This window comes from Neoarius graeffei, chromosome 6, assembly GCF_027579695.1.
Source record: "Neoarius graeffei isolate fNeoGra1 chromosome 6, fNeoGra1.pri, whole genome shotgun sequence".
NCBI classification, from domain to species: Eukaryota; Metazoa; Chordata; class Actinopteri; order Siluriformes; family Ariidae; genus Neoarius; species Neoarius graeffei.
Genome location: NC_083574.1, coordinates 79487679 through 79514776, shown reverse-complemented (window position 1 = coordinate 79514776; position 27098 = coordinate 79487679). Strand labels below are relative to the sequence as shown.

At 41.3% G+C, this 27098-nt stretch overlaps 1 protein-coding gene across 9 annotated transcripts in view; it reads right to left on the bottom strand.

Annotated features, from left to right (window-relative positions):
- The window catches only part of ppfia1 (PTPRF interacting protein alpha 1), a 351102-nt gene that overhangs the window by 27663 nt on the left and 296341 nt on the right, over positions 1-27098 (bottom strand). For 4 of the 9 annotated variants that reach the window (XM_060924068.1, XM_060924063.1, XM_060924065.1 and 1 more), the window contains exons 20-26: positions 26575-26586; positions 16939-17020; positions 16564-16764; positions 12828-12890; positions 12493-12519; positions 5319-5494; positions 4492-4589 (exon numbers count right to left, since the gene is read on the bottom strand). In XM_060924068.1, the coding sequence (XP_060780051.1) occupies positions 4492-4589; positions 5319-5494; positions 12493-12519; positions 12828-12890; positions 16564-16764; positions 16939-17020; positions 26575-26586 (659 nt within the window). The remainder of the gene's footprint in view (positions 1-4491; positions 4590-5318; positions 5495-12492; positions 12520-12827; positions 12891-16563; positions 16765-16938; positions 17021-26574; positions 26587-27098) is intronic. The other 5 variants (XM_060924067.1, XM_060924066.1, XM_060924070.1 and 2 more) reach the window with 5 other exon arrangements.

Below are 27098 nucleotides of genomic sequence, written 5' to 3'. Positions count from 1 at the left end.
GTTCATCTTCAGCCGGATCAAGTCAAAGTTTAAAAAAAAAAAAAAGCGCTGCTTATCATCAGTGTCACAGTTCTCAAGATTGAACCGAATCGCTATCCTGGATCATCCAAACGCATAAAATCCACATGCCATCTCACAACAGGCTTTACCGCCAAATAGCCTAAACTATGTCCGACAGATTTTATCCTTTAAAAGTGAAAGTGATCATCATTCCATTACATCACACAAGTCCCCCAGACAGCGGTGAAAAAGGTGGCATCCGCCAAAAGGCGCGCCGTTTGCATCCATGAATATTCCAATGGCTGTAAAAAAATTTTTTTGCACAATTATTTGCGAAGATGTACTACAGTTATGGGCTTCTTTCCTCACACCATGTTCCACTGCCTCAGGTCACAAAGCATCCTGGGAATTTTCTTCTCCCACTCTGTTTGGAGTCTGCATAGTGTACACATGTTGCGTAATTACTGCCTCTAATAGTCCTGTGTGCAAGATGATTTCAGATGTCCAAGCAGGCTGCCCAGTAATATTTACTAAAATATTTATTCCTTTTTACAGGAACACATGGATTAAAGCAAAAAAAAAATTATTTGACTGAAAATTTACGGGGGGTGGGGGTTATGGGTGGATTTCGATGAAATTCTACGGGGGGGGGGGTGTTATGGGTGGATTTCGATGAAATTCTACGGGGGGGGGTTATGGGTGGAATTCGATGAAATTCTACGGGGGGGGGTTATGGGTGGATTTTGATGAAATTCTACAGGGGTGGGGGTTATGGGTGGATTTCGATGAAATTCTACGGGGGGGGTGTTATGGGTGGATTTCAATGAAATTCTACAGGGGGGGGTTATGGGTGGATTTTGATGAAATTCTACGGGGTGGGGGTTATGAGTGGATTTTGATGAAATTCTACGGGGGGGTTATGGGTGGAATTCGATGAAATTCTACCGGGGGTTATGGGTGGATTTTGATGAAATTCTACGGGGGTGGGGGTTATGGGTGGATTTCGATGAAATTCTACGGGGGGTTATGGGTGGATTTTGATGAAATTCTACGGGGGTGGGGGTTATGGGTGGATTTCGATGAAATTCTACGGGGGGGTGTTATGGGTGGATTTCAATGAAATTCTACGGGGGGGGGTTATGGGTGGATTTTGATGAAATTCTACGGGGTGGGGGTTATGGGTGGATTTCGATGAAATTCTATGGGGGGGGGTTATGGGTGGAATTCGATGAAATTCTACGGGGGGTTATGGGTGGATTTTGATGAAATTCTACGGGGTGGGGGTTATGGGTGGATTTCGATGAAATTCTATGGGGGGGTGTTATGGGTGGATTTCGATGAAATTCTATGGGGGGGTTATGGGTGGATTTTGATGAAATTCTACGGGGGGGGGTGTTATGGGTGGATTTCAATGAAATTCTACGGGGGGGTTATGGGTGGATTTCGATGAAATTCTACGGGGTGGGTGTTATGGGTGGATTTCAATGAAATTCTACAGGGGGGGGGGTTATGGGTGGAATTCGATGAAATTCTACGGGGGGTTATGGGTGGATTTCGCTGAAATTCTACGGGGGGGTGTTATGGGTGGATTTCGATGAAATTCTACGGGGTGGGGGTTATGGGTGGATTTCGATGAAATTCTACGGGGTGGGGGTTATGGGTGGATTTCGATGAAATTCTACGGGGGGGTGTTATGGGTGGATTTCAATGAAATTCTACGGGGGGGGTTATGGGTGGATTTTGATGAAATTCTACGGGGGGGGGTTATGGGTGGATTTTGATGAAATTCTACGGGGGGGGGGTTATGGGTGGATTTTGATGAAATTCTACGGGGTGGGGGTTATGGGTGGATTTCGATGAAATTCTACGGGGGGGTGTTATGGGTGGATTTCAATGAAATTCTACGGGGGGGGTTATGGGTGGATTTTGATGAAATTCTACGGGGTGGGGGTTATGGGTGGATTTCGATGAAATTCTATGGGGGGTGTTATGGGTGGATTTCAATGAAATTCTACGGGGGGGTTATGGGTGGAATTCGATGAAATTCTACGGGGGGTTATGGGTGGATTTCGATGAAATTCTATGGGGGTGGGGGTTATGGGTGGATTTCGCTGAAATTCTACGGGGGGGGGTGTTATGGGTGAAATTCGATGAAATTCTACGGGGGGGTTATGGGTGGATTTCGATGAAATTCTACAGGGGGGTGGGTTATGGGTGGATTTCGATGAAATTCTACGGGGGGGTTATGGGTGGATTTCGATGAAATTCTACGGGGGGGGTTATGGGTGGATTTCGATGAAAATCTACGGGGGGGGGGGGGGGGGGGGTATGGGTAGCCTGGCAAGCCAGACTAAATGTGAATATTTAGTCTGGCCTCGATCCGTAGACATTTCTGAAGGGCGGGGGAGGAACAAACAGCTGTCTTTTAAACTGTCTCTGTGCGTATAGGCCAACGCTCTGACCAATCAGCGCAACAGTGACTGTGATGTAGTCAGAGTGACAGAAAGCAGTGGGGGAGGCCTTGAAATAAATAATTTTTCAAAATGCGTATTAATTAATAAACAGGTTCTAGATATTAAGAAGTTTGGAGATAATGACCACAAGTTTGGAGTCTGTACCACATACTTAACATACACACATTTTTTTCAAGTGTTTTTCAAGGGTTTGCTTAAACTGTTTTTGAGAGTTTTTATTTAGTGGTGTTTGGTGAAATAATTTCCCTTAAATTTAAAATAACGGGAAAATAAGAAACAATCAAAAAGTAATGTTTCAAAGCTGTTTATGAATTCTTCGTACTGCACAAACTAGCCCCATCCGCTAGGCGGGTGGGTCTAGTTTACTAGGCTGGGTTATGGGTGGATTTCGATGAAATTCTACGGGGGGGGGGTGGTTATGGGTGGATTTCGATGAAATTCTGAGAATGGTTAACTTAGAACTAATAACTTTATCAATTAATTAATGGATTAATATAGTCAATTTATTGCACTCTCTTTCTATTGCTTCCGTATATTTTTTTTGTGGCAAACCACATAAATGCAAGCGCCTGGAATGTTTAGTTTTTTGCACCATGAACTAAATGGCTTTCCGTTTTCACCTATTTCGTACAGCCAAGCCCACCTCCACTTGTTTTACACCTTTATCGATGGCAGACACATCAGTGCCTTCTTTCATGTAAAGCGCATCCATGCTGCCGAAACCGAAAGCAGAGTGACATGCTCCTCTGTGCTCGACGTCAATATAGAAAAGAGTTTGGATCTTCGCTTAAATTAAAATTATAATTTGACCTTACTTTGTGTTGAATACGACTTCAAAAACAATTCAAGATTTTATTAAGAGAAATATTGTGGCCAACACGAGTGTTAAGTTACCAAAAAGATCGCGTGAAGTTGGCTACTATCTACTTTGCGTTCGTTCTCATTTTCCTTCATCATTTCATAGGCCAGAAACAGATGTTTTGACGTAATTTAACTTAGTAGGCTATGATTTTTATTTAGCCATAGTCTTCTAGACATTTTGACTGTTTGGGGCATTGAACGCTGGTGTATGATTTTCAGGGAATAAAGTTTAGCGCATGTCGGAACATCATTGCGCTCGCAGCCTCCAACTGCTCAAACGTCCTTTAAATTGTGATATAACGTAGGCTATAAGGCACGGTTCTAACATAACTTACACACTGGCCTAAAGAAAATAATAATTGTTGGGGCGTCTGCTGATTTGTTAGCTATAAATTTAGGTCTAATTACTTCTGACAGTCTGCAAGCATTGCACCGTCGGGTCTTCAAGTCTGGCTGAAGCAGAGGAGCGGGCTTTCCGGGGTTTATTTTTTCGTTTTTTTTTTTTTTTTTTACATGCTCTATTTCTATATGTCCAGGTTTGAACTAAGTCATTTTGGCAAGATTTAATTTAATACAAAACAGAAATGGTCAGACACAAGCACGCCAAGCACACGGGAATGCATTTTGCCAATTATGACAGCGCGTGTTTTTTTAATGCCGCACCGTAGACAGCGAACGTTTAAACATGATCAAACATAGGAAATGAACGACACAAAGCATGGCTCAAAAACAAAAAAGTTAAATAAACCCTGCTGATAGTTGATGGTGTTGCAACACATCAGTGTTATAACCCAATCTCTACCCAACCACCCGGCATTTTAATTTTCCTCGGATCAGCACCGACCTCACATTTGGCCTTGGGAGAGTTCAGTTGACGGAAAACTTTAATCCATGGGAACAATGTTGTGCTTCAAGCTGGTGATAGTTCTGTTAAATCAGTGCTTCTCAAATAAGGCTACTTGGATACTTTCCAGGCTCCCCCCCCATTAAAAAAATATATTTTATAGTCTAGTACAAGCGTAGCTTAGATTATCAATCACTACAAAGGAGTACTACAACAAAAAAAACATTTGAGAATCGCTATATTATTATAGAAATGTGGAGTAATTTATTTATCAAATGTCACAATGATTTCATCATGTCCTGACAGACTGACCTTTCGTCTCCATCTGGGATTCCTCTCGTCTTTTCTCGAGCTCTTTCCGGTCATAGTTTAGCCTCCTCAGACACATCACACCACACTGGAAACTGTTTCTGTTTGATGACAGACACACAAACACATGCGCGCACGCAGCGTTAGGAAAAAGCGCACACGCTACAGAGGAGTTGTAAAAGGAATATATCGTTGGATCTGAAAGTCTGATTGCATCAACAGCTTTCGACAATCGTTACCAAATTAGCATGCGTCCGATCAGTCTCTTTATACATTACATCTATTTCTATTTACTCACTCAGGTCCAGAAACTATTTATTTATTTATTGTAGCACGTAGACCAAGTGAAACTGCTCAGTTGAATACATTAACAGTATATTGGTTCGAACACCCCTCTTCCTTTAGATTTTATTTCAGGACCCTTCACCAAAAACACCCCACCCATGCAGATACCATTTTCTTCCCTTAAAGTGCCATTCCACCATTGGATGCATTCTTTGGCATAAAATACAATATATTTTATAGATTTATTGGTATTATTTTTATCGCGTTCTATCCGCCATTGCTGATACGTGCCACGTCACATGGTACAGAAGAAGGGGAACCTGCCGATGACATCACGCGCGGAAATTAAAAGGGTAGGTGACTTTGGTCGCAAAATTAATATACTTGTCATTGTCAAAAAATTATGCTTGATATATCATTTTGAAGCTAAAAGATTTCTCTATCTAGTGATACCATTTATATATGTTGTCAAAATATATTGTCTTATTTTATGCCAAAAAATACATCCAATGGTGGAATGGCATTTTAACAGTTTTCTGCTTTACCTGTGGAAGCTGTCCACCATCTTTAGCTGGCCACGCAGATCCTTCTTGGTCAGATGGTCCAGCATACGTGCGTCCACTAGAGACTCCATAAAGTAACTTCGGTACTGAGGCAAACCCAGGCTGGGCAGCCACTCGTTCCCGATCCACTCGTGGTTCATGTCTCCGTAAGCCAGAGTCTGCGCATCCACGTCCACAAAATAAGCACGAGCCACAAAAGGACTTTAGTATACTAAATTTCCAACATATAATGATGATTAAATAGTGAATTTTCAATGTTGGGAGTTAAAAAACAATGAGTTCACACTTGCAGTGAACAGACTTTGTAGCTTAAAGGACATGGGACATGAAACATAAATGCACGCTATATCAGTTTCTTTCCATTAAAAATATGAATTAATTGCATCAACAAATACAAAATCATCTATTAAATTCAGCAAAATCGTTATATTCGTGATGATTATATGGCATTTCTGCTCGAGCTCCGATATGCATATTTTACAACCGGAAGAGCCGCTGTCACGTGATCATACGTCACAAAAACTTTCGGGTACAGCACAAGTGGGTAGATGAATATGGAGAAGTGTGAATCGTGATGATGACGAATGCGACAAAATAGTTTTTGTGTCTTGGATGACAAGAAAATTGTTTCGTTTTTAGAGTGTTTAACGTACATTGAACATCATGGTGTATTGCGACCTCCCAGTCAGTCAGACGCGCTGTCACTCCTGTTAGCAATGTAGCTAGGCTCAGCATGGCCAATGGTATTTTTTGGGGCTGTAGTTAGATGCGACCAAACTCTTCCACGTTTTTCCTGTTTACATAGGTTTATATGACCAGTGACATGAAACAAAGTCCAGTTACACAAATTGAAACGTGGCGATTTTCTATGCTATGGAAAGTCCGCACTATAATGACAGGCGTACTAACACCTTCTGCGCGCTTCGGCAGCGCATTGATACCTTCACTCGGAGTTGTACCATTATTTTTTAGACAGGGCGGACGGACCAGGGCATTCGCCCGCCTGGCCGTGCCCGACGATGAGCGCTCTCGGCCGGCTTGGGAGGCAGACGGCAGCCCCTCCTGGAAGTGTGGTTTTACCATGGGCCTCATGCGGTAAGGATTAGTATTATAATTTTGGGTGTATCAATTATTGATTATCATAATTCTGACTCGTTTCGCCATTTTGAATGTTTTCATCTCGGACTCTGGAAGCATTGTATCTCAATCAATCTCGAAAAATATCAGCAAAAAAAAAAAACTAGCTTGCAACGGACTTTAGCTAGATCTATGATGAACTTTCAATGTATGATAACAAAAATAATACTTCTTTCAGCAGATCATTAGCCTTTGAGCAGAATTGTTTTTAACTTACCAGGAAGTGTTATCGAGCCGACCGCTTTCAGTTTCATGGGGATTGAATGAACTCTCACTCTCAGAATCATCTGACCCGTCAGAGTAAAGACAAGATCCATGTGAATTTCCAGCTATTGGTTCGAATTGATAGGATCTAACTTCACATCTCTGTGAAACATCGGGAATGTCACTGTCAATGGTGTCCATTTCGGTAACCTGTTTACATTAGATTCCCAAGCGCTGGCTCCTTGGAAAGTTTTTGTGACGTCACGGGTCACGTGACCGCTTAGCTAATTAACGAATCGTTTTACGCTGATGTATAAAAAAGTTGAATAATGTGATGATTTTCACATTTTTGACGCCCTGCAGTGATTTAGATGGCATTTCTTATGTCCTTTATACATAATTATACCCAGAAAAAAATCCATGTCCCATATCCTTTAAAAAAAAAAAAAAAATTCCACTGAGACACTCATGCGTCCTTTTTCTTCGAGCATAAATTCTAGCTCACACTTGGGAGACCCTTTTCCTCTGCAGAGACACGTGACTCCAAATAAAGAGGGGCAAAAATATGGAAAAAAGGAAACTCTGGGAAACAAACATTAAATTTTTTTTATTATTATTATTATTATTATTGTCTTAAAATAATTAAATGAGGTTTGACAAATTAATTTCTGAAAATTAGGAGTCTTTTTTTTTTAAGTGCCTTTCAAAAGCATTATAATTATTTTGAGAAATGTATTAGGCCAAACAAAATAATATACGTGTTTCCTGGGTTTTCAAAATAGGGTAGGTAGGTAGGGAAAAAAAAAAATTTGTTTATCCCAAAAGTTTACGACAATTTTTCGAGGGTAGGTAGGAAAAAGTGAGAAGTTTCCTTTGAAAACTTTTTTTGCAAAATACTCAAACGTTTGCAACTGATCCCAGAATGTCAGAACTGTGTGGTTTGTTGTAGGAAACAATGTTGTAGTTACTCTATACAGTAGTTCTTCATTTGGAAATATTTTTAATTGTTGTGAATATCTTTTGCATTGCAATCGGCTGATTTGACAAACAAACATTTCTGTCCACTGTGTCGCTTTTTGTTCCGAGGCGAACCTCCATTTTATAGGCACCCGGAAGAATCGATGAAATATACTGCGCGTGTGCAAGCGGTCATTTCCATCCGACCCTTCGAGGCATGAACACAAGGGTGGCCAGTTTTTCTACTTAAAAACCTAAGATGATCATCATTGTAACCAGGGCCGGTTCTGGAGGGGTAGCAACGGTAGCATTTGCACCCGGGACTGGTGTGGAGAGGGGCCCCAAAAAATAAGACAAAATAAAGAGTTCTCTCTGTTCCTGAATAAGTGCATTACTGAGTGTCTCTGAGCAAAGGAGAGCCTGAACGTTGCAGCCTCCCTATTGGCTGTTTATTGGCTGTTTGTAAAAATGCATCAACTGTTGCCCCTCCCACGGGAATCATCGCGGGCTCGAGAGACGAGACCTGACGAGTTAGTTCGTTGGTAGCAGAACAAAATGTCTGGACACAAATCGGGTTTTCAGAAAAGGAAAGAAAATAAACGGAGGGTCGAAAATACAAAAAAGGAGGCAGAAAATGCAAAACGAGTTTTAAGGTAGGACAAATGGTTACTTTTTAAGGCAGCCCGCCGTGGCTGCAGGCTCATTTATTATAGCCCATTTAGTTAAAATAGTTGATGTAAAATGTTTATAGTTATGTGATGGTTGTCCTGATTTAGATTGGTGTGTGTGTTTTTTTTTTTTGGGTGGGGGGGGGTTGCGCGATGTTGCACCCGGGTCCAGATTAGGGCAGAACCGGCCCTGATTGTAACACTCGCAAGAATACGCAGCATTGTTCAGCTGTGTATTCGATTGCATCTAACGGTGACCCGTCTAGAAATGCCTACGAAATTTGGCTTTGCTGCAACCTTCGGTGTCCGAGTTATAAATGTTTAAAGGTGGGCTGGAGCCATGGATCAAATCAAAACTTAAGTCGCTGAGCAGCGCTTGCACGGTGGCGAATGACTGGCCGAGGCAGCGTCCTACCAGGCCGTGCCCGTGCTGGTTTGAAAGGGTTGGGGTTGAGGGAGGTGCGTGGTGGTTGTCAATTTACTCCTGACGGGCCTCGTGTCTTTCGGCAAATACCGAGTGGTTTATATGACGCCCTAGCGGTTCTCGTTTGACTCGCCAGGTGGCTGCCAAGCAGGTAGAGTCGGGCGCGAGAAAGTGTTTGTTTATCGTGGTCATAAACATTTGAAGGGTCGCAGTGTTTTTACAGGGTCGGTCAGGTAACCAGAAACACGTATATTATTTTGTTTGGCCTTACCTAAGCAGGAATCCTTATTAGAGCAGAACGATTTGACTGATTACCGGTAGGCTTGATGGCGTGCCGTTGAACCTCCCATACGTTTGTATGGGAGAACAGCGCGTTTTCGCTTGACCTTTAAAAGACGTGTAAAGTGTTTAAATCTACATAAAACTCGTGTTGATTCAAGAATAAATAACATTTACAAAACATTGTTCATTTTTTTGCAGTGTTGTGACGAACTTCTACTTTAAGCGTTCAACGTCGTGTAATGCAATGCACCAAATTCACGGCTGCCGCCATCTTGGGTTTTTTAGTGATATTCGTCACCGGTCCGCGTTTTGTTGTTGCTTCAGTCAGCTGGAAACTCATGATTCCCACCTGGTGGTCGAATCCCTCATGCTGAATTGTTTTTCCAATAAAATCAGCTGAACACTTTGCTGTCTCGTGCCCGCGAAAGATCCGATCACTGAGGAAAATTTTGGATCCTTCCTTAAAGGTCCCATGGCATGAAATTTTCACTTTCAGAGGTTTTTTAACGTTAAAATGAGTTCCTCTGACCTTCTTAAGTCACCCCAGTGGCTAGAAATTTCATAATGTGTAAACCAAACCATGCCCAACATTTGAGAATGGCACATCAAAACGGTGCGTTGATAAGCTCTTCCCTTGCCTACGTCAGCAAGGGAGATGATCCCCACGCCCCCCCTCTGGATTCCCACCCACTGTATGGATTGCCTCACCCAACTCAAAAGTTGCTGTTTGTCCTACCAAGCCTACTGTGCATGCGCGAAGCCTACTGCGCATGCGCAGAACACATGACTACATTTTGTAGTGAGGAGCCCATAGTAGACACAACACAGAAAGGAGTCTGTTTTTACTGCCGACGGGAGAGCCCCTGAAGACGCAGTGGCTTAATTTTATTTACTCCAATAATATGCCGTCGAGTCTATCTAAGACGGTGTATGTTTGTCAGAAGCATTTTCCTGATGAATGTTTCCACAACTTGGGACAGTACAGGGCAGGTTTTGCACATCAACTGTCACTGAAGCCTGGGTCCGTACCAAGCATCCCTGCCGCATCAGCCACAAACACCGAACAAGTAAGTGTACAACTGTTAAGTCGTTTTGCCGTGTTTTAAAATCAGTGCGTTAGCCTAGCAATGGCTACATTAGCTGTGCAGCTAACCGCTTCCTGCAATTAGCCAGGTACATGGGCTCGAGTTGTACCATTTTTTTTTTTTTAGACAGGGCGGACGGACCAGGGCATTCGCCCGCCTGGCCGTGCCCGACGAGGAGCGCTCTCGGCCGGCTTGGGAGGCAGACGGCAGCCCCTCCCCCCATGGCACGCCCCCACCCTCTACCCTTCCCCGCCTCCTGCTTCTCATTAGCAAAACGACGCACTGGGAAAAGCGCTGAAATGGGGCTTTCTCCCAGGAGGCTACATCTACGTGCCGAGGGTTCATTTCGAGAAAGGCTGCGGATATAACATCCGGAAACCTCCATGAGCCCGTTTAAAGCATCAATAAACCACCATGCCATGGGTCCTTTAAAAAAAAAAATCCAACTTTCCTAATTTTTTTTCTCCTTAGAGAAAAAACGAGAAGGTGCACACATATCCGTAATACTGTTTTGAGGAGAATTAACAAAAGTTTCCGCCTCCTATACACAGCGCATTCGAGCACCACCGTCATTAGTCATGCTTGGTGTCCATAATGTAAAGTGAATTCTGGCTTTTAAACACAAAGGATGGACCAATTTCAAAGATGTATTACTTTTAAGCCTTCCAGGTGCATACCTGTGAGATACAAGGAGCCTTTATTTGCAATTCTTACCCTGATACTCCACATTCTAAAGCTGTTTATTTTCGGCTTTTTGGTCCATTCATTTTTGATTGAGGGTTTTGTTTTTGATCTTCTCGCGCTAATTTGATACGACAACACTGTGACAACTACTTTAAAATATGGCCTGTCATTGCTATTACCGTACCACTCAACTAAAAGCCTTCACATATTACTGGGTTTCAGTCACGTGACTTCTCTTAGCGGTTTTACCGGAAGTGAAATAGCTGGTGGTCTAAACGGCTGCCGTAGTGCAAACAACTAGCGATACGTTATCAGAGTACGCTCGTAACCTAGAAGCCACTGCTGGCTTTAGATCTCTTCAGAAGATTGCTATGTGCAATGGAATCGACCCCTAGAGTCTGTGAAAGAAGGATTTGTCATACGATCTCGAAAACGACCCTTCAGTCGAGTTCCCCGACATCTCGAACTATCTGGTGTCGCAGACGTCCTTCTACACCACAAAACAGATGAAAGCGTGGAAGAGGACGGAGGCTTACAACTTTTTTGTACGTGGCTGGGTAAAGGACCTCGGGATCAAGTCGCTGCCGAATGAATCCTGTATTGTTTTTGCTCGTGTAAGGATGTTTAAGCTTTTCATTCGCGTCTTTACAACAAGGCGCAAACAAACACTTGGCTTGATTCTCCCTTGTGTTGGCTCTTATCTCTCAGGTAAATCATTCAGAAAGATCTTCAGAAACCCCTTTAAAGACCTGGATCTTAGTTCAACAAGACGGAGAAGAAGTGATCACGGCGCTTTGTAACTGTACGGCTGGGGAAGAATTTTGTCGCGACCTTCATGCATATGGACTTTGTGAGGAGTAAACAAAGAAACAGCTGGGGACTTTAGTACTTCGTGACTAAAAAAAAAAAAAAAAACGTACCGTTAAATAACACCACATAGCAAGAAACGTACTTGGAGAACACTCAGGACGTAGCTGAGAGGGAAATACAAACCTTTCACCAAGTGATTGCTGCAAACTCGAGCATGCTTCGACTCGGCTCTCTTCGATTTCAGTGAGAGGTTCAAAAGCCACGTTTCTCGACGTCTTTTTGTGAAACCCTGTGTTCGTTCACCCTTTTGTATTAGTTCACGGGGAACCCTGAAGAAACTTATCACTTTCACAGTTTGATCGATTCGAACAACCTAAAACAACGCAAGTGTAAGGCATTTTTCATGCGAGTAATGAACCTTCTTCGTACAAACGCTTTATCGACTGAGCTTTGGTAGACCACCAGCTAAAGTTCTGAATAACTAATGAGGCGGCTGTGACGTCACATGAAACCCAGCAATTGGAGTGCTAAGCAGTTCAGCAAGTGGCACTTAACACTCACTATAATGGACTGCTACAGTGTACGCCATCGGATTCCACGTTCCATCTTCTGCAGCATCATCGCAGCAAGTCTATCGAGCTAATCTAGCCGTCTCCGTACAGTAGCTCCCACATGGTTAGCTCAAACTCACTGTTTGCGTCAATCAGCAACATCTGAGCAACATTAATATCCTCTTGACTAGTCTCTATGCTGCATTAGTACAGTTCCTTCACAGGAACAGGATGAGCAGGTCATTGCTATTAATGCTACTTCAGAGCCCACTATGTGAGAGTTTTGGTATTCTGTTCATACAATTAGTGATTAGTTTGGTTGAGAAGAAAAAGCAAAAAGAGAGAGATTCGAACCTGGGCCCAGCTGCCCTCGTCGTCCTCCTGGTGTTAGCATGGTTAGCGTTAGCATGAGGGAAAGTCAGAGAGGAAGTGTTAGTGAGCAATTAAAGCGGGTATCACAGCATTAGTATGAAAGCGCACACTTTCTCAATCTCGCCATACGCCGGTCACCTCTCCTCTCTCCATCAGTCTCTTCCATAGACACACACCACTTATTTTATTTAAAAAAAATCTCACAAACACCACAGTAGGAACATTTAAAAAAAAAAAAAAATCAATCAATTCAAGAAGTAAATAAAATGCATTCGGTGTTAGAGGTGAAGTGAACTCGTCCACACTGGGTGACTAACCGTGGGTGGTGTAGCTGCCAGGCTCTCCATCTCCTCATGTGTAACCCACACATTCCCCGTGGACTAAACACCCCCGATCACATGACCGATTTCACGACCCGCCACAAGAGCGAGTCCGCGAGCGAAGAAAAAGCAAGTGGAGAGAGAGAGAAAGAGAGGGGGATGAGTAACAGAACAAAATCAGTCAGGCAGACAGAAACAGTTATTTTTTCAAGCGCCACGCATTCAGATCTTCATGGACGATTCACTGTTACTGGGTTTCATTCAGAGAAGTAACATGCTTTGCTCGGGAGGCAGCTGCTTCAGGGCAACAGCTCTTTTAAGTTGTCGCTCATCCTGCTATTAAAGCAAGAGAACCATAATTGAATTGAAAGCTTGACACGACTGAGCAACAAATAGCTTGTATTGCCGGTCTCTAATGGTTGCGTAGTGGCAGCAATTATAGGCGTGCCCTGTCCAAGGCTTTTTTTATGTGTGCGTGTGCATATATGTCCATCTCAGAAACTGGGTACTGTGGGGGTGCCCCACTAAATATACTCACAGTCAATAAACTATACGGTTTTGAACGGTGATGTTGGTTTTAATTTGAAATAAAATGCTGAAAGAAATAATACAGATAAAACGCAGAGCATCCAAAATCATAGGCGCCAACCTCCCCTCACTTTCCTCCCTCTTTTCATCGCGGTTAATTAGAAAGGCAAGAAAAATCATAGTTGACCCCTCCCACCCAGCACACCATCTTTTTAATCTCCTCCCATCAGGAAGGAGATATAGAAGTTTGAGAACCTCAACATCACGGTTTAAGGATAGCACATATCCACTAGTCATCAGACATCTGAACCTTCTCTGACTGCCATGATATGTAGCACTCTATATGCATGGTATGCACTTTACCATTGGAACACTCTAAGATGCACTTTATCATGCAACTTATTTTTAGCCATTATTGCTGTCCAATGACTACTGGGTACCCCACTACTGTTCACTGTCTTTGTCTGTTTTACCCATGGCTGTCTGCCCTTAGGTATGTGTTCTGTTTTTTTTGTTTTTTTTTTCCTTTTTTTTTTTCTCATATGTATTTGATGTTGGGGATGTGCCAAAACAAATTCCTATCAACTGTGTTGACATGGCAATAAACTATTGAATCTTGAATCTTTGATGTGAATACTCTATTCAGAATTTGGCAAAAAATTCCGCAAATTTATGGAAAAATGGCGGCTTGATCTGGGACATGATAAATGGTCGACTACATGTACATCGCATTCCCTTAAAAAGGTTGTCGTCCACTGAAAAGTCTACACTTATCACTAAGCTGTAACTTTATACACCTAAGGATTGGTGCGCTCATTTGGGTATGCTCATTTTCCGCAGACCCAAAACCAATACGATTGTGTGTTTTGATCTAAACGGAAAGCCTCAGGGTCGAGGTCACTACCTCACCAAAAGTAGGAACTTAAAATCACTACGCCGTATAAAAATTTAGTTATAAATCTGCGATTTTGGTTTTTAAAACGAAAGCTGAAAGTGAGGTATAGAATATGTTTCTTACAGAATGTGTTACGATGGTAGCTGGTCTTGTATGAATTTCTGAGCTATAAAATGAGTCGTGGTCTATTTTTTACCGTAGCGTGTTATTTGTGTGCGGGGAAGGACACACATTAACAATTTGCATGTGTAGAATGGAATTTTCCACTCCAGCAGTAAGAAGCTGATCATGCTTCCGTTTGCGGTCTCTCTGTTACGCGAGTGATCTGTTCGGACGTTATCGCTGAAAAGGTGAGTTTTGACGGTTTTATTTTGTTTTAGTTTTGCAGTATAAGGCAATAGAATGTTTCTTTTTCATCTTACTTTCATATTTCGTAGTGTTTGCGTATTTTTGGCCAATATTTTGCAACCACGGTCAATTTAGATCCAACTTTTGATAGAATCTACGGCCAGTCATTTTGCCCCGCCCCCGCCTCGCTCTCTGTCCGGTGCGGTAGTGATGTCCCGTTGCTCGCGCGCCGCAGCAGAGACCCGCGCGACCTTCAGCCGGTACAGTCGCTGTTCTTTTACCACCGCCGTTATTCTCATCTTTCCGGTGTGTTCTTGATTTTTCCATTATGTCCTATTTCGCCATATCATTATCTCATCTCATTATCTGTAGCCACTTTATCCTTCTACAGGGTCGCAGGCAAGCTGGAGCCTATCCCAGCTGACTACGGGCGAAAGGCGGGGTACACCCTGGACAAGTCGCCAGGTACATAGACAACCATTCACACTCACATTCACACCTACGGTCAATTTAGAGTCACCAGTTAACCTAACCTGCATGTCTTTGGACTGTGGGGGAAACCGGAGCACCCGGAGGAAACCCACGCGGACACGGGGAGAACATGCAAACTCCGCACAGAAAGGCCCTCGCCGGCCCCGGGGCTCGAACCCAGGACCTTCTTGCTGTGAGGCGACAGCGCTAACCACTACACCACCGTGCCGCCCATTTCGCCATATCGAATACCCAAACTGTATCATATTATTCATATTTAAGTGAATAATCAATTCAGTCATCATAACCTGGCATTTTTAACCCAAGCAATCAAAAAGAGGAAATTTATTCAATATTTTCACTCATCTGTGAAGGAGGGGCTTTAATTCTTCATGATGGAGTTATTTTAGATGGAAATCAATTTTACAAAAGCATTTGAATTGTAATAAAAAAAAAAAATGTTCCACAGTGGAGGCCAGATAAAGCAAGATACTATCTTTATTCTTATTAAACATGACAAAAGAAACATTGAGTGTTCGGTAAATGCAAAAAAAAAAAAAAGTCAAATTAGAAAATTTATTTTTTGACCATAATGTCCCAAATGAGAGACCAGTTTCTGAGACGGACGCATATTTATTTTCAGCTCCGTTGAGAAACGGAAATTGTGGCTCTGCGTCACACACGTTTCTAGAAACTGAATAGTGCTGGTCTGAACGTAGCGTTACGAGAGCAGATAAACCAGCGAATACTACTAAGAAACAAACTTCGCATACACAGTGCGCTAAAGGCGAGAACTTTGTGATGACACAGAATCCTGAACATGACGCTCAGTTTCTGTTTGGTTAAAATCCTACCCGATGAAACAGCTGCCTTTAAAAGGATGTGGATACGAAGCCAGTTGCCCCCACAATGGAGCGCTGCTAGCGCGAGTTAGTGAAAGTGAGGAAGAGGAGAGAGACAGAGAGGGACCAAGTGCACAATAGAAAACACTTTACCAAAGTAATGAAGTCATTAAAAAGAAAATATCAGTTTTGGGAAAACAGGCCAGCCATCATAAGTAGGTAAAGATTTCGTACATGTTCACGTAGTGCTTTAGGACACGTCTGCAGTGGACTGGTGATTTTTTTTTTCTTCTTTTCATAACGTGTCCTAGATTGATGCATATATGCTTTTAGGAAGCAAAGTCTTCTTTAGATAAGTCAGGATTATTTGCATTGTAAGAGGTATTCAAACAAAAATACCGATTAAAAAGGCTAACGTAATCAATGACAAATAAAACGTACAGTATATACAGCTGAAACCTTTGGCATTGGACCAACAACTGAAAGAAAAAGCAGCAGGGTTTGGTTTTCTTTGGTGACAATTTCTGGTGTGATGAAGGAAAAAAAAAAAAAGTTTTTAATCTGGAATAAACCATCCAATCAAGTCATTCAGGATGGTTTTGGTGTTGGCAGAGTTAGTGATGTATACCCAAAGACCAAAAGGGGTTACCGTTCTGGAAGTGGGTGGAGCCGAAGGGCTGGTTAATGACATGATTTCCTGGATGGCGAGGCGGAGCTTGAGGCGGTGCAGCGGGTTACTGATGCCGATCTCTCTTTGGATCTCGGTGTCTGATAGAGCAGACATGATGGCTCCGCTCTTCACGTTGGCACGGCAAGCTGCCACGTACCACGCTGGCATTCCCACCCACAGCTGCAAAACATCAGCATTGCAGGTTCAAGTTTACTGCGTTTAAATCTTGCTCGCGTTTCCGCCCCTTGGGGAAAACACTCGGTCTGAAGTCTGGCTTGCATGCAAGTTGCTCTGGAGGAGCGAGATCTGCCTATTGAAGAGAAAGACTGAAAATGTGAGTGAATGCTTTTGTACCTCCAGCCAGACGACTACAGTCGGTCCGTCCCACTGGGCGAAAGGAAGCCCCTGCCTACGAGCTTCTTCCAGCAATTCATGCCTAAAAACACAGACATCATCACATGGGCATAAAACACTCGCATGCACTCAACCACCCACCCACTCACCGGCAGCCGAAAAGCACCTCAGAGTTAAAGCCCTCACACACAAGACCCATTCACACATGCTGATGCAGCAGATATAGTCCAAAAAGATACTCCACCCCCCTTCTTGGCTTTAACAAGCAGTTCTGTCCCAATACAAATGGAAAAGAAGGAAACTGAACATGCATAACAAGCAAAAGCATATTAACCATTTCCCTCTAATGCACCCAAAACACAGCGGGATAAAATGCAAAATAAAACGCTTTACGTAACCCAAAGTCTGTATGGAAGCCGCGAGAGGCCCTTCATATAATCTTTTTTTATTCACCTTGTTATCCCAAGATAGCGACATAATTAATTCAGGATGTCGAGGAAACAACACAACTAATTCGAGATCTCGAGAAAACAAAACCGTTATCCCGAGATAGCGACATAATTAATTCAGGATGTCGAGAAAACAACACAACTAATTCGAGATCTCGAGAAAACAAAATCGTTATCCCGAGATAGCGACATAATTAATTCAGGATGTCGAGAAAACACAACTAATTCGAGATCTCGAGAAAACAAAACCGTTATCCCGAGATAGCGACATAATTAATTCAGGATGTCGAGAAAACAAAACAACTAATTCGAGATCTCGAGAAAACAAAACCGTTATCCCGAGATAGCGACATAATTCAGGATGTCGAGAAAACAATACAACTAATTCGAGATCTCGAGAAAACAAAATCGTTATCCCGAGATAGCGACATAATTCAGGATGTCGAGAAAACAATACAACTAATTAGAGATCTCGAGAAAACAAAACCGTTATCCCGAGATAGCGACATAATTCAGGATGTCGAGAAAACAATACAACTAATTCGAGATCTCGAGAAAACAAAATCGTTATCCCGAGATAGCAACATAATTAATTCAGGATGTCGAGAAAACACAACTAATTCGAGATCTCGAGAAAACAAAACCGTTATCCTGAGATAGCGACATAATTAATTCAGGATGTCGAGAAAACAACACAACTAATTCGAGATCTCAAGAAAACAAAACCGTTATCCCGAGATAGCGACATAATTAATTCAGGATGTCGAGAAAACAACACAACTAATTCGAGATCTCGAGAAAACAAAACCGTTATCCCGAGATAGCGACATAATTCAGGATGTCGAGAAAACAACACAACTAATTCAAGATCTCAAGAAAACAAAATCGTTATCCCGAGATAGCAACATAATTAATTCAGGATGTCGAGAAAACAACACAACTAATTCGAGATCTCAAGAAAACAAAATCGTTATCCCGAGATAGCAACATAATTAATTCAGGATGTCGAGAAAACAACACAACTAATTTGAGATCTCGAGAAAACAAAACCGTTATCCCGAGATAGCGACATAATTCAGGATGTCGAGAAAACAACACAACTAATTCAAGATCTCGAGAAAACAAAATCGTTATCCCGAGATAGCAACATAATTAATTCAGGATGTCAAGAAAACAACACAACTAATTCGCGATCTCGAGAAAACAAAACCGTTATCCCGAGATAGCGACACAATTAATTCAGGATGTCGAGAAAACAACACAACTAATTCGAGATCTCGAGAAAACAAAACCGTTATCCCGAGATAGCGACATAATTCAGGATGTCGAGAAAACAACACAACTAATTCGAGATCTCGAGAAAACAAAACCGTTATCCCGAGATAGCGACATAATTCAGGATGTCGAGAAAACAACACAACTAATTCAAGATCTCGAGAAAACAAAATCGTTATCCCGAGATAGCAACATAATTAATTCAGGATGTCAAGAAAACAACACAACTAATTCGCGATCTCGAGAAAACAAAACCGTTATCCCGAGATAGCGACACAATTAATTCAGGATGTCGAGAAAACAACACAACTAATTCGAGATCTCGAGAAAACAAAACCGTTATCCCGAGATAGCGACATAATTCAGGATGTCGAGAAAACAACACAACTAATTCGAGATCTCGAGAAAACAAAACGGTTATCCCGAGATAGCGACATAATTAATTCAGGATGTCGAGAAAACAACACAACTAATTCGAGATCTCGAGAAAACAAAACCGTTATTCTGTGATCTCGAAAAAACAAAATTATTTCATGATCTCGAGAAAACAGCTGAGATTTCTAGCAGAGCTGCGCCCCCTGTGGGTCAGACAACGAAGACTTAGAAATTGGCGGACATATTTAATTATTAATAATTTTGAAATGATCCCTTATTAAAAGACTTAATGCAATCTCTCCCTGTGTCAACCCCTGATCAAAATATTGCCTTATTAGGTGATCGATTATTCCAGACATTCTAATGACCAAAGTTGCGTCTATACAGAATGAGAAATAGCCCCAAAGTCAGCATATCACAAGTCTCTTGGCGCACCTGAATGAACCATTTCTCAGCTGTTTACTCGAGATCATGAAATAATTGTTTTGTTTTCTCGAGATCTCGAATTAGTTGTGTTGTTTTCTCGAGATCCTGAATTAATTATGCCGTTATCTCGGGATAACAAGGTGAATAAAAAAAAAAAAAGGATTATATGAAGGGCCTCTCTCGGCTTCCGAAAGTCTGTACTAATGAGAATAAATAAATTTATGATTTGCGTTTATGTTTATAGGTCAGGTACTGCACAAAAACACAAGTCGCATTATTGTGTCATTCTAGAACAGCACAGTATTGCTGCCACACCAGAAAAAGAACATTTCATGTTATAACAAGTCATCATGTGAGAAGAGGCATGAAATGATGTATCGTCTGATGATAATTCGAATCGACGAAAGAAAAAAAAATGAATGGTGATTATCAGGTTGCGGAATCTCTTCGTTTTTGTTTCCTAGCTGTAACTGAATCGTTTAGACAGCGGCCAGCGCAGTAACGTACGGTACAACAGCAGCAAATGTACGTGACTTGAACCTTGGCGGAAGTAACCCAGCTCTAATGCGGTGAACATGCGCACAGGAAAAACATCTAAAATGGGAAAGTCCTGCTGCGCAATTGACTGTGCAAACAGATTTAACAAGAAATTGGAGCGCTCTTTCCCCCCCAGACTGCTGAAAGCAAAAGAACAGAGCAGCAGATGGAATTAGTACAACTGTTCATACATGATGATTAAGAAAGGACCGATTTGCTATTAACTTTTTTTTTTATTTTAAATAAAAGGAATATTTTAGTTACTAGTTATATTTTACTTCAAGTGTGGATCAATACTGTTATTAAGAAAACGAAACTTTTTATTCTTTAGAATTTAACAAAAGGAATATGGGTTGTTTTACAATCAGGGTACGCAAGCTAAAAATCACATTTAACACTTATCTTCAATATCAAAAGGCTTAACTAAATAAACTTGGTTGTTTATCGTAGCCCTGTGATCGCTCTATTTACCATGCAAAAACAAAATTTGGTGATGACGTTATTTTTGGTGAATGTATGGCAATATATGTCATATTTAGCAAAATTACTCGTGTCATTTAGAAAAAGTGCTTTTTTGACCACAGGTAGCTCCAAAAGGGATGCACTTAAATCATTCTTTATACCATAAAACAAATATTTGGTTCCATATCATTGGAAACATAGTTAAGTTTTAATGTTGAATGCCAGGAAGTTTTCAGACTATTTTGATCAAATTAGTATGTAACTGTGTCAAAAAAAAAAGTCCTCTCTGAGACAGCTAATTTTTCAATATAAAATAACATATCTAAAATGATTATTTTCATCCTAAAATGTGGTCAAGATATTGGGACAAAAATATTAGAGACAACTAACACAAAGCTTACAGCCTTATATTTAAAAGCACTATGGAAGTAGTGGATTCTGAATTGTCAAAAAAAAAAAGTCCTCTCCGAGAATCACTTCATTTGTTTCTCCCAGCCCTGCTTAAAGCTACACTTAATCTTCTTTATCTTATAGCAGATTACACAAAACTACCATACACACGTCAAAAAATGACCCGAAATCTGTTCTTTAACTTGTCCTTCACTTAAAAACTGGCACAAGAACCAGTTTGAACCAATTTGAATTTTGGACCCCTGTGACACAAACTATGTACCCTGATTGTAAAACAACCCTTATTAAAGTTGAAGAATAAGAAAATAAGGGTGTATTCAGACCAGGATAGTTCGATAGTTCACTTGCTTTGGTCTGAACCAAATGTTTTTTTTTATTTTTTTCATTTTGGTGCGGTTCGCTTTCACACTGTACATTTTAGTAAGCGGACCAAAATCGGTCAACAAAGCCACGCGCCCTGAGGTCGTTCAGCTATTGGTCAGAGACGACACGCGCACAAAGCGTTAAGTTCAAAAGTAGTCATGGAGGCTTTCCGTGCTGTTATTCTTTTTAATGTCATCAAAGCTATACGTTTTTTCCAGTTTTTACTGTTTTCACAATTGTGCGATTACTATGCTGTTGTACAAGTAATTTATCAACGACGACGACAAAGGGCAAGGCGGCTACGGAGGATAGCGCTGATGAGCGCACATCATTTCTTTTTTGCGTCGCTAGTACCGCCACTTTTTGAAAGAATGTCCCTGATTTTAATGTAGGTCTGACGGAGTTTCTTCACTTTTAGCCGACATTGTTCTGGGGAGCGCGTGAACCCCTTCTCCTTCATTTTCTCACTGAATACAGCAAACACGTCGGCATTTTTGTGTGTTCTCTCCAAAAGCTCAGATATGTGGACATCTGCCCATATATCCACAAGGGTGCGCGTTTCTTCCTCGGCCCACGTTTGCCCCCTACTCATTTTTTGTACTCTGTAGTCTAGCCTACCACTGGTCTGAATGACTGAACGACTGTTGTAAGGTTCCCTTGACAACCCAAACAGTGTTTGCACTTTGCAGTGGAGTGTCAAGACTCTGTTTCCCATAATGCTCGACAAACGACGGAAGCTCCCGAGGTACAAAAAAGCAAAACTGTCGGATTAGTTCCGGTCTGCTTTCACACCTCCAAAAGATCCGCACCAGGGTTCCTTTGGTCCGGACCGAGTCCGACCTTGCAGCTCGGTCTCGGTCCGCTTGTTTGGTCCGGACCAGAGTTCGGTGGTTTGTATTCAGACCAACCCAAAAGGTCCGGACCAAGGGAAATTTGGTTCGTTTGGTCCGGACCAAACAATGTAGGTGTGAATACGCCATAAATCTTGAAAATTTTATCGCCAAAAACCACTTTTTTTTTTTTTAAACAATATTCATTAATACAACACCTAATCGTGAACCCAATATTGTGATATAATAATTAGATGTGCCTGTTTATAACAAGTCAGAGCTTAAAAATAAACTGTGAATCCAAATAGTGATTAGACTTCTACAAGGGCCTGAATTTACAAGAAAAAAAAAAAAAACAACACAACCTTGTCATCACTGAAAATCCAGCATAATGTAAATCTATAACATATCAATAACTACTGGAGTCTATACAGAAAATTTCACTGATGGTTTAGGAAAAATCATAAATACGAAGGCAAGCCAAAAAGTTCTAAGACAGATGTTATAAATTCAAAGGGCGTCCGATTTTAATAACGTTAAGACACGTCTCTTGGGCGTCTCGAACAGCTTTGAGAAGTTTTATCATGATATCTTTGTCGAGCTGTGTTACGTTTTATTTGATCAGGTTTTTCAACCCTCAAAAATGAACAATTTTAAAACCAGCGCAAACATCAAATTTTTAACCAAACTTGAATGGAAACAGATTGAAGGAGGCTCTTCACCGTCTAGAGCTGTTATGCTTGGATGAAGCGATTTAAGGAGGGTAGGGAAGAGCTCCAAGATGACCCGAGGGAAGGAAGGCCTTCCGCTGAAAAAAATGAACAAAAAGTCGAACTCGTGTGGAATCTGGTGGAAGATGATCGCCGAATCGCACACTGAAGTTATATCACTCAGTGCGTTTACATGCGCATCCAAATCGAGCTACTGTCGGTAATCGAGCTAAGGGTCCCAGCAGGGCTGCCAGAGAAATCCAATCCTACATGCACACAAGGAAATCGAGCTATTGTGTGAGGTACATTGTGCACCTGAGCCACAGGTGGCGCTACACGCCCCATCGTGTTGGTACACTTCCGGTTGTCGTCATGAAGAAGAGCTATTCAAGAGTATAAACAAAGTTATCAGTTCTGTGTTCACAAGAAGAACGATGACGAGGACAGCAACATCGATATATATATATATATATATATATATATATATATATATTCAACTCCTTAAGCTGAATGAGCATGAACTCTATCTCCTCATTGCTCCAGAAGTGCACGTTTCTACTACTGTTGTCATGCCGACCGAGGCTGTTGTGTTTCCCGCTTGTGGTCTCGTCACTTCCGGAAGGGGCAGTGCTGAAGTAAGTAGCTCGACTACGTAGCTCGATAGGGTTTACATGCACTAAGTAGCTCGGCTACAATCGCATAATCTAGGTCGCGTAGCTCGATTACGAGAAATCCAGTTCGGTTCGATTTCAGCCGAGCTAAGGTGTTTCCATGGCATTTAGAACTTCGATTTCAGTCGAGCTACGGCAGAAATTCGATTTTCTCTATGTGCATGCAAACGCACTGACTGTCGATGCAATCGCCAATGAAGCTGGACTCTCGCATGGTTCAGCTTTTTCTAATTCTGGCAGAAGATCTTGGTCTGAGTAAGCCTTCAGCTCACTGGGTCCCGAAAGCACGGCGCGAGGATCAACTGGCTCCAAGATCTGACCATTCTTTCGCACTTTTGACCAGAATCGAAGCAAATGAAACCAATTTTTTTTTTTGAACGGTGTGTCACTGGAGATGAAACATGGATTTACCAATAAGACCAAGAAAGCAAAATTCGAATCAAAACAATGGCTACCAAGAGGAACAGCTGGGCCTGTGAAGTTCAGAGCAGAGAGGTCAGTTCAAAAGGTTACGGCGAGAGTTTTCTGGGATTCGGAAGGAATAATCCGAATTGATTTTCTCAAAGGACGGAGAACAGTAACTGCTAGCAATTATGAATCAGTTTATTTATTTTTTTATTTAATTTATTTTTTTTAAAGATATTTTTTTGGGCTTTTTCACCTTTATTGGATAGGACAGTGTAGAGATAGGAAATGAGGGGGAGAGAGACGGGGAGGGATCGGGAAATGACCTCGGGTCGGAATCGAACCCAGGGCCCCGGATTTATGGTATGGCGCCTTATCCACCTGAGCCTTGTGTGAATTTTGATGGGAAATTCTTCCACACCCTCCTTACAGCCCTGATCTAGCGCCATCTGATTTTTTTCTTTTCCCAAAACTGAAAACATTTGAAAGGAACTTGATTTCAGTCCTCAGACGAGGCAAAGAAGCAGGTTGTGACCTGGTGTGAAAGACATCCCCCAGAATTCGACAAAGAAGGAATTCTCCAATGGAAACAAACATCGCTTGCAGAAGTGTTTAGACTTAAATGGAGGATATGTAGAGAAATAGCTTTGTCATTTTCATAAATAAAGATTTTTTTCAATTTGTCTAAGAACTTTTTGACTTCCCCTCGTATCTAATTGTAAAAATTTAAACCCCCCCCCAAAAAAAGGCATGTCAGTTTATGTAGAATATCACTCTTATAATAATGACTTGAAATAACTTTAGTCCAGTACGAACACTGAATATACACGTTTAATACTGAATTTGCATTAATACAACGCATCATAAATGTGTTATTGACAAGAGGAATCATTTAATAGTCCTAATTTGTATGGATTTTTAACGTTTGGATGTCTTTCATCTGGCTGTCCTGTTTGTCATAGTGCTTTTATAACGAAGTCGAAAACATACAGGACCAGAAAAAAAAAAAAGTGTGGACACACCTTCTAACTCAATGGTTTGCCTTTATTTTTATTAATTAAAAGACGCTTCATGTCTTAAAGTAATGACGGATGTTGTTTCGCTTTACTTAGTTGAGCGGTTCTTGACATAATATGGATTACTACAGTTGTGGAACAGGGCTAGTTAATGTATTTTTAATTATTTACTATTGGAGCTCAAACACATCAAGTTAATTCGAAATTGCACTCATTAACGTTTGACAAGGCACCTGTTCACTGAAAAGCATTCCAGGTGACTACCTCATGAAGCTGGTTAGCCAATAGCATGTAAAGTGTCGAGGTAAACGCTGGATTACTTTGAAGAATCTAAAATATGACCGGGTATCGATGTTCCATGTGTTATTTCATATAGTGCTGATGTCTTCAGTATTGTTCTACAATGTAGAAAACAGTCAAACTACAGAAAAACCTCTGAACGAGTCGGGGTGTACAAACTTCTGACTGATACTCTACGTCCACACACAAAGAAAGCCAGCCACTGCAATCTTTTGGAACTGCTACTCATGCTAATCTATGGAATCAATTTTGTGCCAAAATGTTCATACAATACTTTTGAAATATCAAACAAAAACGATAAATCAAAATAAAAAAAAAAAGGTCAATTTTTTTTAGACTGGCAAACAAATTATTCGTGTAATCGTGCAAAATATCAGTCTATTCCTCTTCAGAAACCTTTTATTTTTGTTCCGCGTCTTTCTCAGTTTTGTTTGACGTAATTTATTTTGGTTGCGATTCCAGCTTTCTCGTTTGCGCTCCCTGACTTTTTGCTTGCAGTTTTGGCGCAAACTTCACATGTGGGTGGGCTGTCCAGGAATGCATTCCCATTGGGTAACTGGTGTTTGACTGACAGCTACGCTCGGCCATTCCCTACTCGGATTCTGGCGGACTGTTTGACGAGTGACCGATCCATTGACGGTAAACAAGGATCGAGTGGACTTCAGTGGCGACTATGATATTGCACTCGTCAAACAGTCCGCCAGAATCCGAGTAGGGAATGGCTGAGCGTAGCTGTCAGTCAAACACAAGTTACCCAATGGGAATGGATTCCTGGACAGCCCACCCACACGGGAAGTTTGTGCCAAAACTGCAAGCAAAAAGTCAGGGAGCGCAAACGAGAAAGCTGAAATCGCAACCAAAATAAATTACGTCAAACAAAACTGAGAAAGGCGCGGAACAAAAATAAAAGGTTTCTGAAGAGGAATAGACTGATATTTTGCACGATTACACGAATAATTTGTTTGCCAGTCTAAAAAAATTGACTTTAAAAAAACTTTTTTTTTTTTTAATTTTGATTTATCATTTTTGTTTGACATTTCAAAAGTATTTGTATGAACATTTTGGCACAAAATTGATGCCATACTAATCGAGATCCATGACTGACGAGCACAGCTAAAGTCATCAAATACCAGCTGTAACCACCAGATGGCCTCATTTCCTCCTTTGCACCATGAAGACACATTTAACGACTTATTCAATGGTATTGCATCCAAACACGAAAGCCTGTCAAGATTTATTTTACATGTATGTCAGAGTGTATTCAGGTTAGTAAACAAGCAGGCGGGGGGTTGGGGGGGGGGGGGGGGGGGGGTCATGACTGGCGTGCAAATTCTTCATGCTTGCAACAAAGGTAAAACTCAGACGGCAAAGAGAAATGAAGTGAAAGCAAAATAAAAGCCACTTACCCTGTTTTGGGACTAAAAAAAAACATGGAATAAGAAAAAAGATGGGAAAACAAAAATGAGCCAACTAAAGCGTGACGTGAAGGCAAATCAAACCTGGTGAGCGACACAAATGAGCAAAACAGCTACTGTGCAAGTGTAAAGCTGCTTTAAAAATACCAATAAAAGGGAATTTAAAAAAAAAGTCAAAGTGAACACACTAATTAAAATGGAGCAAATGAAAAAAATAAATGGACATAATAAAAATAGATGGGCGTGATGACCGAGATGTGTCCGACATGAAGAATTACATTTCTTGTGCTTTATTTTACCGCTCAAATGTAACTGGATATTATAATAAAACAAACAATAATATAATTCCCAGTTGACCTGCTAAAGAACTCTGAAGTATAGTCCAATGAAATATTTTCATATGTATATACACAATATGCTGTATTGATCTTCCAATATGGTATTCAGATTTACTTATGCCTTGCAAAAAAGTATTCATCCCCCTTGGCGTTTGTCCCGTTTTGTCGCATTACAAG